The sequence below is a fragment of the Magnolia sinica genome, chromosome 6, assembly GCF_029962835.1.
Source record: "Magnolia sinica isolate HGM2019 chromosome 6, MsV1, whole genome shotgun sequence".
In the NCBI taxonomy this organism is placed as follows: Eukaryota; Viridiplantae; Streptophyta; class Magnoliopsida; order Magnoliales; family Magnoliaceae; genus Magnolia; species Magnolia sinica.
In genome coordinates, this window is record NC_080578.1 from 105,421,536 (window position 1) to 105,438,093 (window position 16,558).

The following is a 16,558-nucleotide window of genomic DNA, read 5'->3' on the forward strand; positions in this document are numbered from 1 at the left end:
ACCGAACTTGGGCCTTTACTCAATTGAATGGAGTCAGTTGCTGTATCTCTCTTTTCAACCATCTATTTGCTGGCAGCAAATGGAAACTCCTCTTTGGACAAGAGCTATCAAAACATAAAACTAGACCAGGACCATTTCACAAATTTCCACATGAATTGGACAGATCGTTTAGGTAGGTTAGATGAGGTCAATATTCCTTGGAATGTTGTTCACATGGGATGAACAAGATCTATTCCCTTTGAAATCACTCGGAGTAGGTTCTGGTTTGCTCAACAGGGCCTGGGTATCGATTCCACCAATGTTGTTTGTTGGACAGCATTGCCATAGAGATTCTAATGTATGATCATCGTCTTGCAAGCATGCATTTCATTCATATGCAGTCAGCTGAAAGAATGATTACTTTTTAAGTGAAGATTATGATTTTCAGTGTTGGATTGGTAAAATTGTGCAAGTAGCATTTGAGCAACATAATCATATTGTTTTTGTTGGTTTTTTTTTTTTTTTTTTTTTTTTGAAATGGATATTTATGTTCTCAAATAGTTGAATTGTGTTTAGTGTCTTAATGGCCAGATTGGAAATTTTGATCGAATCTAGAGTTTCAACAACATCTTAGTAATTCCTCTTGGTATGATGTTAAGTTCTGTTACTATTGTTGTTATTGTTTTGTTTTTAATTGAAATAGAATAGTTATTTGCTATAAAAATGGATTTCTTTTGTGTGTGTGTGTGTGTGTGTGTGTGTGTGTGTGTTTTTCTTTATGCTTGAAATGATTAACTGGAACCTTGATTTTTTGGCACTCATATCTTTTCATATCAGGTTAGAAAATGTGATGGAATCTAGCTTCTGGCTGTCAAATGAGGTTGTATTTTTCATTGTTATATTATTATTATTATTTATTGGTGTTTTTATACTGTATTGGAGGTCCCTGAAGTGTGGAAAACATCTCTACCGTACACATGCCACTTCTTCATTGTGATCAGGGCAGTTTACTTGGCGGGCCACCACGTGGATGGACCATAAACCAGAAAACAATAAGATTTATTTGTTGTAGGTATAAGGTAACTAATCTTGAGCCTGCAACTCTGTCTAGAATTCCAGCCTGTGGCCTGATTCACAAAACAAGAAAAGGCAAAAGCCCCATAGGACTCGAACTTAAATTGACCTCATTTCATACTATTTAACACTATTTAAGATTCCAAAAAAGCCCCACGTGGGTTTTTCTTTTTTCTTTTTTCATTTTTTCCCCCTTTCTTTCTTGAAGGCTCTGAAATGGCATTTGGTTGTTTTTTTTCTTTAAATTTGGCTCTCCAATGCTAGGAAATGGTAACTTTCATTTTGGGTTTTTAAATTCCTAGGGCCTCAACTGCAAAAATTCAAAGAACATACCTGTTGGAAGGTATATCTTCAAATTATCAGTTCATCTCTTGTAATTGACAAGAATTTTGACTTGTAGTTGACTCTATGGTGGGACTATTCCAATTATCTGATCAGTTTGATGCCCCTGGATAAATTAATCTTTTGTGCTGCTTATTGTTTTTGTAACTTATTATCCAGTGGTAATTTTGGAATGACAACGATCTATGATTTGTAGCTGAATTGGGTTTTCTTTGGAATTTTTCGTTGGAATTCTGCTTTCATTTGGAATTTTAATTTCATTGTTGTATTTTTCTTTATTCTATTGATTGGGTTTACTTTTATCTTCATTACTTCCGTTTTCTCAATCCCTTCTTCTTTGTTTTGGCAGATTAAACAGAGAAGAAAAGAAGGAAAAGTTTTAAAAAATAAAATTAAACAGTAAGTTTTCTACTCCCTCTTTTTTGTTGTGGTTTTTTCTTTCTTCTTTTCGTGCATTATTTCTCCTTTTCTCAAGTTCATCCTTACTGTTATGCGTTTGTAAGCCATGAAGTCTTTATCTGCATTAGTTTAGATGAGTTGATCAATCAGGACATTTACCAGCAATGGTAAGAGACTTTTTATAATTTTTTTGTTTCTGAAAAATTGCCAATAGCTACGGATAATAGCCGTAGCTCTATTTCTAGAATCTGTAGCTATCGTTGGTTTTAGCATATTGCTACGGATTTCGTTGTACTTTTAGGTACAAATATAATCCGTACGTAGCTTGAGCATATTGCTACTGTGTATTATTCTTCAAGAATCCTCTCTCACCCATATTGAATGTAACCACAAATGTGCCATTTTTACAAGAGATGTTTGTTTCTTGCAAGGGCCAAGGAGCAGCTATAGCTCTTCATCAAAGCCGGAATCCAAAACTAGAGACAAGTGTGCTGTAATATAGAGAAAGCATTTGTATATGATGTATTTCCCTCTCTTTTTTGGCCAATTTGTTGTAATACATGAAAATAACAGCACCTAAGCAATCGTCATTTGCGTGAATTTCCAATCAGCTTTTTTTTTTTGTTATGTAAATAAAATAAAAATGATCAAAAGCAATAGCCTTGTTACAGTACTTTCATTTCAGGATAAGCCAAACATTTCAAGATAAGCCAAACATCGTTCATTTCATTTAATCATATTCCCCTATGTTCATCATACAACCTCTAGTTTCCCACCTATTGTAAGTCACAGCGTTGAATTAGAAGCCAATCATCAAGCATTTCACAGGGACTTTAATATGCCCATATAATCATCATGCAATCACTAGCTTTCCACCTTCTATCAAGCCACAATGCATCGAATTAGAAGCAAAGAGCGCAACAAGCAGTGGGTTCCTTCTTAGGCAGGCCATGAAATTGTCGGAACTAACAGCACCATCATTGTCACTGTCAAACAAGTTGAATAGCTCAGATACCTGCATCCATGAACAATTGTTTCAGAACCCAAATAGGGATGGTGGAATATAAGAGCAGTTGCTTCTGCGCATACTTACATTATCGTCATTCATGCTTAGCATTGCAGAATGGATAGCACCTCCTAATGGTGCACACAATAAGATTAGAGACAAAGGGGCAAAAAAGGCAAAAAGCTTGTTACAGGAAAACAACAGAGCAGATATTACCTGTTTGTTTGTGATGTAACCCTTGCCTTCGTCATCACAACCATTAATGGTTGTTGTGCAAGCTTCCTGAAACAATGGCTGCTTCATTATATGGGCTGATTCGAGCAAGAATTGTGGGGTAATCAATTGGAAACAATCTCGAAATTTCATCAATGGGTCATGCTGTGAGCTTGAATCTCGATTTGGCAAGAACATTTTACTAGAAAAATGGGAGACCTAGCCTGCACGCAGAGTACCAGGTTTCCTTGAATGTGAACCGCACTCAAATTGGACATCGGCACAATGACCTGGAGAGATCATTTGGTGGGGTCCCGGTTGGGAATTCCTGCTGATGCATCCAATCTGTGTAATAGTTGGTTTTTGAGGAATGTTGGCAAAATGGTCTACAATAGTGCAAATGATCCATCATCTTGGTGGCTAGGATCTCCCAATCCATGCAATTTGTGATACGCCTGTTGTCACAGGAACAGCTGACGAAAGCACACAAGTAATGCTGATCACAAATGATTTGATATTGTTTTCACAATAAAAGATTGTTGCCTGCAGTTCCTGTCAAGCTTCTTTGAAAAGTTTACAAATGGATGTAGTCATTTGCATGAAGCAATTTTTTTTCAAATTCTAAAAAGTTTCAAAAAATAAAAAAGACAAAAAAGTGGATTTTGTAGAACTCATTTGAGGAACCTCTACAAGACATGACATTTATCAAATGGCACAAAATCAAGTAGATTACCTGTCTAAATGTGATGGATCCAAGTTTCTCAACATCAATGAAAGCAAAGACCCGTTTCTTCATTCTCCACTTCTCTTCTTGCCCATAATCATCAATCTGATTGTATATAGTCAACCAATAACTAGTAACTTCCAGAAAATTCTCCAGAAAATGAGTTCGGTTAACCAAAAGCTACGAAAATAAATATGAGGGCACAAAAATGAGTTCCTTTTCATTGCTTTGGTTACTGTTATCCTTCGTTTGTACGCATTCAACCTTTTCGCCTTACAATGCACCCAACATCAAAACACAGAAAAACAGAAAAACAACACAGCCGAGTCCACTGCAACAAACATAATGTTTGAGCTAGCACACCAGGTCCACTCGCTTTGTGGACAAACCAGCACACCAATTCCAGTCAGCTTTGTGGAGATGACAAAGATTGTTCAAATACCATGCGAGTCCATTTATCGGGCACACTTGGTGAGTGAACCAGCCTAATGTAGGGGCCCTACCTGATTCGTGACAACAAGCCCAAATGGGCGCACCACATAAAGAAGGCAGAACTTCCTTTAGCTTCCACTATAGGAAAAAAGGCCAAACAGACCCACCAACAGGAAGAACATGGGCAAAAAAAAAAAAGAAGTAGAAGAAGAATAAGAAGAAGTTGGAAGGCCTCGAAACACCATGCAGGAAACAAAAACTGCAGGCTTTGTACAACAATTAAAATAGCTATTTCACCATCCCAACGTCCTTGCCTGGCTTGTTAAGACAGCAACCACCTAAATTCTAGATGGTTAGAGAAAGCCTATAAGCTGACATTGTGGCAAATCACCTACAGAGAGAAGTGGGTCCATAGCCAAAATTGCTTAATAGTAATCAAGTAGTGCTCTAGTGTCATCAGGACACATCATGTACAATACAAGTGTGTGACCTTTCATGAGACATATAGATATAACTGCTATAAATAAAGGATGAAACACATATGAATTTTAGTGATTATCACTGCCTAGTTAGTCATGTGAACATTGTAGGCATGATTAGTGCTCGCATGTAGGTCCACAATCTGATCAAACTGCATGAGTTTCAGAGCAACCCAAATCTGATAGGCATCCAATCAGGCCAACCAGATCTTACTGGATGGTTTTAGCGCTGGGCCTTCTTATAACCCAGATAGGCTGTGGGGACCTTTTGATTGTTGGTGGCAGATTGCTGTAATAAGGAGGCCTTGATGGACCAACTGAAGTTAAAAAGTAATCATTCTTTCGGCTGACTGCATATGAATGAAATGCATGCTTGCAAGACGATGATCATACATTAGAATCTCTATGGCAATGCTGTCCAACAAACAACATTGGTGGAATCGATACCCAGGCCCTGTTGAGCAAACCAGAACCTACTCTGAGTGATTTCAAAGAGAATAGATCTTGTTCATCCCATGTGAACAACATTCCAAGGAATATTGACCTCATCTAACCTACCTAAACGATCTGTCCAATTCATGTGGAAATTTGTGAAATGGTCCTGGTCTAGTTTTATGTTTTGATAGCTCTTGTCCAAAGAGGAGTTTCCATTTGCTGCCAGCAAATAGATGGTTGAAAAGAGAGATACAGCAACTGACTCCATTCAATTGAGTAAAGGCCCAAGTTCGGTGACTTCAACATTCCAATCTGCGACATTTTGGTGGCATGTCAATAAACAGTAGGATGAAAAACACCAATGGTCTGGATTAGAGAACCATGAGCGCAAATTGTTGAGATTCAAAAGCCCAATAAATTGTGCAGGGCGTCGGTGTAGGATCATATGATTCCGCTCATGAGAATTTAGACTGAAGAAGCAACTGCAGCAACAGCTTGTGTTGCAAACGTGTAGGAGATCCGGGCCATTACCAGGTGGGACTCAATGTGAACATTGCCCAGTGCCAGCAGCCAGGCCCTTCTGATGGGACAATCTGGGACAATTGGTGATTTTTCAACTGACCATTTTCCTCACACAAGTCTGGCCCTTCTGATGAGTGGATTTGATGCAGGACATAAAATTAAATATGGTTAGAAACATCTTCCAATGAATGAAGAAGATGCAGTGCATCCCACATATGAATGGTACTGGTTAGGAAAAAAACAAAGAAAATACCAAAAAACAGAGGCAAAAAAAAAAGAAGAAAATATTTAAAAAAAAACAGAGGCCTTACCTGTAACGCTCAATCTGAGGTCTGCACAAAGTGGTGTAGGGAATGAGGGAGAGAGAGGTGGAGGCGGGCGTGGCTGATAGTAGGGATTGAGGGAGAGAGGGAGAGAGACAGGTGGAGGCGGACGTGGCTGGTGTTAGGGATTGAGGGAGAGAGATGCTGCACGGGATGTAGCTGCTTTGGGGATCCGGGGAGAGAGAGAGAGAGAGAGAGAGAGAGAGGGGGCTGCACGGGTATGGCTGAGAGAGAGAGAGAGAGTGGGCTGCACGGGTATGGCTTCAGCTGAGTAAAACTTTTTATTTGAAGGGCCGTGTACATCCTCGCCCTCAATGAAACCAGTATGACCGGTTCTACTGCGGTAAACGGATGGCCATTGGTTTCAAAATGGCTCCATCCGACCGCAAGCAAGCTGACAGCGCTCGACCTTACAGAGTGCTTCCGTAAGGTCGAGCGTATAGTACCTTTTCCCATATATATATATATATATCTATATATATGCTTTTTAAGAAAAATATTGTTTGCAAAAGTCTAATAAAAACTACTCGATACTGCCGGGGGATAAGTCTTCAAGTGCGTATTTATAGTTTTAGAAACTTGGTGTAGCTGTCACGGGATCTTTCCCATGCAGATGTGTAATTTGGAATTAATCAAGCCGCTTTCCTAACGTAACTGAGTCTGGCCAATCAAGGACCTTTCGTCATAGTACACTAAAGTAGTGACACTCAATCTCATCCTCATATACATAAGAGGAGGGTAGCTAAGGACATAAAGAGTTACCTATGGGACTGGCTACTCGCACGTTGTAGTGATTAGATCGAATCAAAGCAATCTGTAGGTAAAAGGTCCCAACACGTGGCTACAATCCATATCGTAAAGTAGACAATACTAGGTGAATGTCGGGTCTACAATATGCAGGTCATTCCATATGAGGTACGACTCATCTCATAAGCTCATAACCTGACTTTAATTTCAGGCCATAACATTGATCGCATGTAACAGAATGGTGCGATTATGTTATTCGACTGTTTCAGTCTCATCTACAATCTTTATAAGATTGTAGGCAGATACGACTCACTCATATTCTCATCCTCTATTATTCACAATGAAGGGAAGTTCATACCTCAATGTATAAACATAGCCCCAAATGTACCTCTCTTGTACATTCAAGGTTGGTCAATCCATGCGAGTGGGTGACCGGCCTGCCGACCAAAAAATAGAAATCCTCCATGATCTCAAGGTAAATGCTGATGATCTACTTACCTAGTTTATATTAGTGTTCAATACTGAATAAAAGGAATATATTATTCATGAAAGATCGAATGTCTTATAAAACAAGTACATCATTCAAACTTTCCTCAATCCCATCTGCCTGACGTGAACCTAAAATAGATCTCTAGCTATAGGTTTCGTCATGGGATCAGCCATCATCTCCTAGTAGGAATGTAGCTGAGGGCGACCTTTTTATCTCTCACTTGATCACGGACGTAATGATACTTGATTTCAATGTGCTTAGATTTCTGTGGTGTTTAGGGTCCTTTGCCAAGTCAATGGCAGAAGTATTGTCTATCTTCAGCGATATAGGCTGACGAACACTCGGTACAACACCTAGACTCAATAGAAATCTGCGAACCCATACACACTCCTGAACTGCAGCACAACATGCAATGTACTCGGCCTCCATAGATGAAAGAGCTGTGGATGTCTGTTTCTTACTTGACCATGAGATAGCTCCTCCTCCGAGTAAGAATACATACCCTGAAGTAGACTTTCCCTCGTCGGCGTCATTATCCCAAGCAACATCTGAATATCCTTTGAGCTCGAGGCTTGTGCCTTCATAACACAACATTAGGTCTTTTGTTCCTATGAGATAACAGAATATATGTTTGACGGCTTGCCAATGAGATTGTCCCGAGTTACTCCGATAACGGCTGACTATGCCAACTGCATAGCTAATATTTGGTCTGGTGCAAAGCATAGCATACATTAAGCTCCCTGCTGCACTTGCATAAGGTACTGAGGACATAGCCAATTTCTCGGCTTCAGTCTGGGGACACGATTTCCTGTCTAGCTTGGTAGCTTTATCCATAGGAGTTTCAATAGTTTTTGAATTTTTCATCCTGAATCGCTTTAAGATCTTTTGTATATAGGTTGCTTGAGACAAGCCTAAAAATTTCTTAGGGCGATCCCTGATGATTTTTACCCCGAGAATAAAGTTGGCTTCACCGAGGTCTTTCATCTCAAAGTTCAAGAATAGCCAATCTTTAGTCGATATCAACAATTGCATGTCATTACCAGCTAACAGGAAATCGTCTACATATAGAGATAGTATCAGAAAAGATCTTCCAGACTGTTTCATGTATACACAATGATCTTCTTCACTCATCGTGAATCCAAAAGTGGTGATGGCCGAGTGGAACCTCATGTACCATTGTCTTAAAGATTGCTTCAACCCATAGATAGATTTCAACAACTTGCAGACTTTCTTTGAATGCTTTTTGTCCACATAACCCATGGGCTGTTGCATATATATCTATTCATCCAAATCACCATTTAAGAATGCGGTCTTTACATCCATCTGATATAACTCTAAGTTTAAACTTGCGACAATGGACAAGATCATGCGGATTGAGGAGAACTTTGCAACAGGTGAAAAGGTCTCCTCGTAATCAATGCCTTCTTGTTGTGTAAAACCTTTAGCAACTAATCGTGCTTTATACTTGTCCACTGTACCATCTGCCTTTCTTTTGATCTTAAGTACCCATTTATTACCTATCGCTTTGCGATTGGAAGACAGATCAACAAATTCCTAGACTTTATTTTTCTCCATGGAAGCGATCTCTTCGTCCATAGTATTTACCCAATCGGCCGAGTTAGAAGATAATAATGCATCCTGATACGAATCAGGTTCATTATCATCAACTGCAACGCAAGAGAATGTTTGCCCCTCAATATCGAAGTATCTTTGGAGAATCAATCCTCTTTCGCTTCGACGTAACTCAGGAGCCTGCTGAGATGTCCTCCCACTATCCTGGTGAACTATAGGAGCATCTTCATCTTGAGGAGCAGAACTCCTACTCTCCTGAGATACATCGGGTATTTCAAAAAGTTCTATTGGAACCTTTTGCTTCATTCGGCTTGGGTATCTATCTTCAACGAAGGTCACGTCTCGGGAATCTATCTCAATCTATTGTCATGCATGCCCAATACATGGTGTTATTGCACCTTGCAGGCATCCTCAAATCCTCTCAATTTTTTTGAGACTTTTTATATAGTCTTATCTGAGTGTTGAATGGCTGCAAGCTGATATCACAAAAGCTTGAAATCATTTATGTTAGAGGTTGAAAGTGGTTCAGATGCCTTTCTTACACGTTCAGTCTATTGGAAATGTAAGTGGGTGTTTCAATTGTTGCAAGTTGGTCCTGTGAAGAGCTGTTCTATGTACTTGGTAACATATTAATGGATGGTGAAAGTTTTGCAAGATTGAGGTTAGATTCGGCCATTCAACAAAGAACTGGTCTTTGGTAAATTCACAATACATATCTTGCATAAATTTTTTTTTTTCCTGCATCAATTTTCTCATAAGATGTTGCTTCTTGTGCAACAGATTCTGTACGTGTATGTTTCCATTTTCACCAAGACACTAAGAATAAAAGACAAACAACAGATGACTGTGACTCTGAAACAGCCAAAAAGTTAAGAGTGCCACCAATTTTATAGTTATTAGTAGCAAAGGTGGAAATGGAAGGTAGAGATGTGGATAGAAATTCAAAATAAACATGTTACTTGCAAGGAGAAAGAAATCATACCTTACCAAGTTGGCTAGTTGTGGCCAGTAGTACATTACATTTCTGTTTATTTTGGATTACAAAGAAATCATACCTTTGTACTCTTATTGAGGTCAATGCATTACAAATTTCGGAGTAACCATCGACATAAAAAGGGTAATTAACCAATTCAAGGGAACCGTAGATGTGGATAGAAATCCAAAATAAACATGTATGTTGCAAGGAGAAAGCAATCATACCTTACCAAATTGGCTAGTTGTGGGTAGTAGCACATTACTTTTCAAATTTTCTATTAACAATGCTAGTCGGGAATACCAAGGTTTAGCTCACTACAAGAGATGATCCTATAGAAACCATTTCGAAAACATAATGGGCAGGTCATGTAGACCATGGGGACCAATTGATGCAAGGGAGCAGGGAGGAATATTAGTTGATTCAGATAGGTGATATGAATGCCAACAAAATTACACAGCCATGTCTTTAAAAAAAAAATAAATTTCAAACTCTTACCAGGGCACTTTGTGCTATCTTTCGCTGTTTGTTTTATTTCAGATCTAGTCAATAGGCATGTCTACATGCCTATTGTGACTTTTTAAAAAAAAGAAAAAAAGAAAAAAAAGTTAATAGGCATGTCTGCAAGTAATAGAGGAAGCAGAGGAATATAAGAAATGATCAGACTGCATTAGTGGAAATATGGAAGTAATGAAGGTAATCTCATCTTCTCTATAGGCATTAACTATGGATTCTCTTTGAAGGTCCTTGCTGGCAGGAGTATAATCTGGTTATTTGTTGGTCAGGCTTCATATGCAAAATTCATTACAGAAGCACAAACTTCTGCATCCCATGGTATATAATATTTCCTTGGTGTATTTTTCTTCCCTTTCTTCCTTTTAGGCAAGATTGGGAAGTTACGTACGCGTATGTCTCTGTTTCTTGATTTGTCTTCTGTTGGGTGTTTTCTGGTTTGAGTGCGAATTTCAATTTCTTGTTTTTAGTTTAGGGTTCGTTGTGACTATGCAGAACTATGCAGAGTTTCGGTGATAGACATGGACATCGGCTGTAGGATGTGACAAAGGTATGTGGTTGTTTTTTTTTTGTTCTTTCTTTCTTTTCTTTTTCTTTTTCTTTTTACAATTATCTGTCACATGCAATTTGCACAACATTTTTTGCTGAAATACATTCACCTAATCCTTACTGCTCATTGATCATCACAAATCCTGCACATGTTTTGTATGTCCGCACATGTAAGGAATCACCATTCTTGTATAGACCCACTGATTTTGGTGTAGTGGGTGCTCAAACCCTTGACCAGGTGTTGAACTGCTAAGAGTCTACCACTGGAGCAAGAGCAAGGACCCACCCTAAAATAATGTGGCTAAATGCATGGACGATGTGGATAAAATCCACACATCACAATGATGAATGCCCATTCAAAACTTTTTGTGGGCCACATAATCTTTGAATCAAGCTGATCTCTGCATGTTCCCTTCATCTAGATATTCTTGACATTATCAACAGGTTGGATTGCAAATAAGAATTATGAAAACCATATGATGGGCCCTTAGAAATTTTTAATCGTGAGGCATTCAATCACAACTGTTTCCTGTGGTGTAGTCCACCTGAGATTTAGATCTGCGTAATTTTTGGGATCCCGTCCTAAAATGGTCTTTAGAAAAGGATGGACGGCATGGATATACAAAATATTATCAAGGTGGGCCCCACAGTAAGGGGCAATACCCACTAAGCTTTCACCCTGGTAACACATAACCCGCTCCTGTTTTCTCCTATATCTGTGGCCCATCTGAGCAGTTCGGCAGCCTTTTGTGCTGGCACGTTCAACAGGGTGCTGGCTGATTAGCTAAACACGTGTGCAACATTTGCACATGCATGGAAACCTCATGAGAATCAAGAAACAAGAATTCAAAAAGGAAGGCATTTTAAAAATTATTTTTTAAAAAAAAAAAAAAAAAAAAAAAAAACAACTGACAAGGCTTCCAAGCACAAAGAACTGTCAAATAATCTTTTAAGAAATCGATCCTTGTGTCGTTTTCTCTCCGTCTTTTAGCAACCTAAAGATTCGCCTTTTAACACAAGGACACTCGAAAAACTCCATTTTCCCTCGTTTTAGAGCTCAGATGGACGGAGAGAAAGACAGTTTCTTCAGAAAAACGAGAGCATATCCCTGTCTCTACACATACGGACAAAAGAGCAAAGACGAGAAATGGAGATTTGAATTTTGACACGTCCATAAAACTGGCTTCGTCTCATGTATATTAGGAAGCTAAGCATGTTCATGCTTTTAAAGACATCATGCAATAGAAACTCCCATGTATATTCAGAACTTTTTTTCTTGGAAAGGCCATAGTTCTAATCATTCAAACTTTGTGTTCAGGGACATTCGTGTTTTTCCATTGTATGATGACCATCCCACCTAACATACAATCGTATTTCTTACATGGATATTTTTTTTCATGCAAAATATTCTTTTTCCCTTGATTGTTCCTTTGCGTCAACTCTAGTATTTTGCATAAACTTCAGTTTTAATTATCTTTTCTGAACTTTGGTATGAGTTTGGATTTGAGCATGTAGTTCAATGGTAGAAAATCTGCATTACAACATTGAAACCTATGGTAGTCTAGCTCACCTGGATTGAATGGGAGCTGCTAACAAAGGTCTTTAAACCATGCATTCTTTTCTTTCTTATAACCATGGCCCACTTAGAGATTAGATCAGGCCAATTGGCTAGGCTGGGCCATTCATCGTTGGCCCGAGCATGGCTTGGCCATTAATTGAGCTCCACTATTAAGATGCATTTTCTGAAAATAATGTTGGCTCGCTGATCCATATCAAACTTGGATGAGAAAAAATAACAATAAAGAGAAGTCCAACAGCCTAGATTCAACAAATATATGTCAAATATATGTGGCTTACTTGATAAGAGTGCCACCTTAAATTTTAGAATATAGATGTTCATAATACTTGCAAGCTAAAATGCTTATTGTATTGTGCAAAAACAGTTTTGTATAGCCTACCTCAATGTACTTATCCCAAACAACCAGCTCTATGTTGATACACGAACAATCCTTGGTGCAGGTGAACAAGTTCCCTTTCTTTTTTAAATAATGTTTGTACTATTCCCTTCTTACTTTCAATTTTTATCTATTAAATCCTCAATTGGAACTTTTACACCTGTTTATTTCCAAATCAAAATCTTCTATGCTTCTCCTTCTTTCTATGTCAGAACATTCTCTCTGTTTTTTTTTTTTTATTCTTAATGAGCCCACTTCTTATTCTCAAACTATTCAAGGTTAGATCAGTATAAGAATTCAGATCCAACACAAACCTATACTTCTATATAGGTTGCTATCATCTTTTCTTTTCTATACAGGTTGCTATCATCTTCACTAGCTAGTTAAGAGTTGTATTCTACAGGGGCACACGATGGTTGGTGAGCATGGATTTGCATGCTCATTGGTGGGTGCCACCATGGATGCCCCACTATCTTCAAATTGCACGGATTGGACAATCTCACCAATCCAATTGGCGGACCTCTTGAATTTCAATGTTGTCTATTGCCAATATTGTTTTGTACCTACCATTAGAAGGTCACCTTATCTCATAATCTGATATGTGAAACCCACTAGATGGATGGTCTTGGTCATGGACCATTGCACCTATGTCCAGTTCAGTGCAGTGTCAGATAAGGAAATTGGTACATTGTGCTGAGGCTAGCTTCCCCATATGTAATTATATATCTACCAAAGTATTAAATGAATTTCCTTCTTGTAGTGGAGAGTGCTTATTCTACTTGTAACCTAGCTGTCTTCAACTTGTACAGGCATTACATGTCCTCTAACAGTTGTATGCTATTTTTTCTTTTTCTTTTTGTTGTTTAAAAATTATTGTTTCTGTTTTGCAGGAAGATTTATTAAAAATGACTGTTTCTGTTTTGCAGGAAGATTTATGGCAGGCTGCATTTCCAGTTAGCACAGAGGTTTGTTTCAATTCTTTTTTCTTCTTCCAGTACATCTTTTCAATGTTATATCAAACATTGCTAGAGTAGTTCATGTCAATGGAGTGAGCAGTAAACTATTCAATTCATGCCAGACATGCTACCACAACTTAAGACTTTATATGGTTTCTAGCTGTTTCCTTAAAAAACTGTATATAATTTTGTATCTTTTGAGTTTAGATCCATATTTTACACTCGGATTGATACATAATGGCTTCTGTAATGTCTTTTATCTTTATTATTTATCGCTTATATTTGGCTTTGGATGGTGCTATTGCAAGAAGCCGATACAAATCATGTGCATTAATATGCTTTATATCAAAATTGAAATATTTCTGGATTACTAGTTTTTCCTATTATTTACTCATTTTCTTGTTTTTCTGTTATTGTAGCTCAATTGGTCTAGAACAAGCTCCCCTCGGGTCAGGAGCACATCGAGCATATCCAAAAACCAGGTGAGTCAACTAACAACAGTCCCCAATATGTTTTTCACACTGTTTTGATAGTTGATTGTTGTTCTTTCAATCTTTTCACATGTTTTTGTTCTTATTTTTTTACTTGTTGCTTGTTAGTTGGGTACATAAAAGGCCATCACATTGTGGAGCTCTTCATCTGCTTGATGGACTTTCATTGAATTGTCTTTTTATTTTGAAGTCTTCCATTATAGATTTTAATTTTTACTGTTTGGTTTGCAAGTCAGATAAATAATGTTTCAAATTACATCATGGTTGTTTTTATCATCTTTTGATTCTTAAATGAATATGACTTAAATATATTTTATTTTATACAGTAGGTTTTTTAAGTTTAAAATTGTTCCGAAATAAGAAAAAAACACCATACTCAAATATAACCGTTGGCACCAGAACGGTTCAAAACCGTTCCTAAAAAAAACCGAAAACGGTTCCGAACCGTACCTTATTTTTTTCGACGCCTCATTTAGGAACGGTATTAAACCGTTCCTGAAGCATTTAGGAACGGCTTAAAACCGTTCCTAAATGACGTTTTTGGTGTAGTGCCAAAGCATCCACTGCTGCCTTGATGTCCTCTTCAAGCACCCGGTTCTCAATAGATGCAGCCTCTTGTTCCAAAATAATATTAAATGAAAGATTATCAAGCTACAGCCTTATCCACCTATCACTAGAAAGAAGATCCTTGTAGAATTGAACCACAGTTTCATAGACTTGTGATTTTTCCTCCACCCTAACCTCATCCATCATCAAGCTATGGATGGTGTTGTTCCTTGCCCTGACACTATGCCATGGAAGAATTTCATGTTCTTGTTTTCCTCCTTGAGCCACATGACTTTAGATTGCTGCCACCATTTTATTCCTCTTACTTCATTCAGTTTTTATATTGTGAAGAGAACATCTCTCTCCTAGCCTTCTCCTCCACCGATAACTCCATCCCCTCTTCTTTTGTATGTAGAGATTAAATGTCACAAAGAACTGACTCCCAATTCCTGAGCACATCCTTTTCTCCACATGATGATCTCTTGCCCTTGAGAAAATTTTCTGAAGACGGATGAAACCGGCTTGACCCTCCACCTCAAATACCACTCAACCACATCAATTAACCCTCACACTTCTAACCACTAACTAAACCAAAATGGCTGTGGACCCAATCATCTTCCTCTACTTCTAAGATCTCATCAAAGGCCATTGATTGGGTGGCAGTTATCATCGTGTTCCAAGCGTTGGCCGGGAAATCAATGTTCCTGATCACCATTTGTTGAAGAAGTTTTGACCGGCACTTCACGTTAATCAATGAAGCATATGCTCATTTTGGTATCATGTGTTTTGCCCTTTTGCTTCTGACTCCTATCATAAGGATGTATTGTCATCACCATATCATTTTCATGCTTGTTCATTGTCATCATTGTCATTGTCGGCATCATTGGCATCCACATTGTTCTCATCATCATTGTCATTGTCGGCATCATTGGCATCCACATTGTTCTCATCATTGTTGTCATCATCATCCCCATCATTCTCATCACCACCACCGCTGACATCATCATTGTGGCGGCTGCTGCCCACCACCACCACTGTCATCATAATCATCATTGTTGTCATTGTTTCAGGATCTGTGTTCTTAGGGCAGTGGATGCCGGAGAGTGTGGGGGACTATGCAAGTGGGACCAATCATGTCCTTCCAACATATGGGTATGCGAGGATGTATGGTGGGGTATCCTTGGACTCCTTCCTCAAATACATCACTGTCCAGTCCCTCACGGAGGAAGGGCTGAGGAGGCTGGGTCCATATGTGGCCAAGATGGCGGAGGTTGAAGGTCTTGAGGCCCACAAGAAGGCCGTCACCCTCAGGTTAGAGGACATTGCAGCTACCAACCTTCATACATGATTAGGTGATGGAAAATTGCGGACATTGAGATTTTGGTCCCCCATTTTTCTACCTTTTTTGGGAATGATAGAGTTAAGGTTTGTTTACACACACACACACACACACACATTGTACTTATGACTTATCTGATTGACGGTTTGGATGAACCACATATCTGATCAGTTGATCCAGTGGGCAGGTGCCCATCAGGTAGGTGGTGCATAAACATATGGTATGATTGCAATGGCGATGCATTGGATTGTTGTGTTGTGGGCGGTTCAAGTGAGGTGGCAGAGATGAGTTGCGTCTGTGTGGCTCATTTAGGATCCGGATGTGGCCGTCCATTAGGCAACACATGTGGCCTAGGAACTGGGCCAGTCAGCCATCAGGTGGTACATGTACACAAAACAATAGGCCACCAAACGCAAGCGACCCAAGTCCGGCTACAGCAGCACATCTGAACATAGCTGATGAATGCCGGTATGGGTAAGTGTCAACATTTGTAGGGCTG

General features: G+C 38.8%; 2 protein-coding genes across 2 annotated transcripts in view; one reads left to right on the plus strand and one right to left on the minus strand.

Annotated features, from left to right (window-relative positions):
* The window catches only part of LOC131249818 (histidinol dehydrogenase, chloroplastic-like), a 33,994-nt gene extending 17,677 nt beyond the window's left edge, over positions 1-16,317 (plus strand). Inside the window, exons 13-18 of the mRNA XM_058250574.1 lie at positions 10,468-10,544; positions 10,593-10,660; positions 10,762-10,773; positions 13,618-13,692; positions 14,103-14,165; positions 15,538-16,317. Coding sequence (XP_058106557.1) covers positions 10,468-10,544; positions 10,593-10,660; positions 10,762-10,773; positions 13,618-13,692; positions 14,103-14,165; positions 15,538-16,068 — 826 coding nt within the window. The 3' untranslated portion in view covers positions 16,069-16,317. The remainder of the gene's footprint in view (positions 1-10,467; positions 10,545-10,592; positions 10,661-10,761; positions 10,774-13,617; positions 13,693-14,102; positions 14,166-15,537) is intronic.
* LOC131249442 (lysophospholipid acyltransferase LPEAT2-like) lies at positions 2,508-3,118 on the minus strand. Its single transcript, XM_058250252.1, has 2 exons — positions 2,888-3,118; positions 2,508-2,809 (listed from the first exon to the last, which is right to left on the minus strand). Exons 1-2 carry the CDS (start codon positions 3,101-3,103, stop codon positions 2,648-2,650), a joined length of 378 nt encoding a protein of 125 aa, XP_058106235.1. The 5' UTR covers positions 3,104-3,118; the 3' UTR covers positions 2,508-2,647.
* Positions 16,318-16,558: the final 241 nt, after the last annotated feature.

Coding starts and splice junctions, on each gene's coding strand:
- LOC131249442 (XM_058250252.1), bottom strand. CDS start 3,103: ATGAAGCAGCCATTGTTTCAGGAAGCTTGCACAACAACCATTAATGGT. Junction 2,810..2,887: donor TAAGCATGAATGACGATAAT/GTAAGTATGCGC, acceptor TCATGGATGCAG/GTATCTGAGCTATTCAACTT.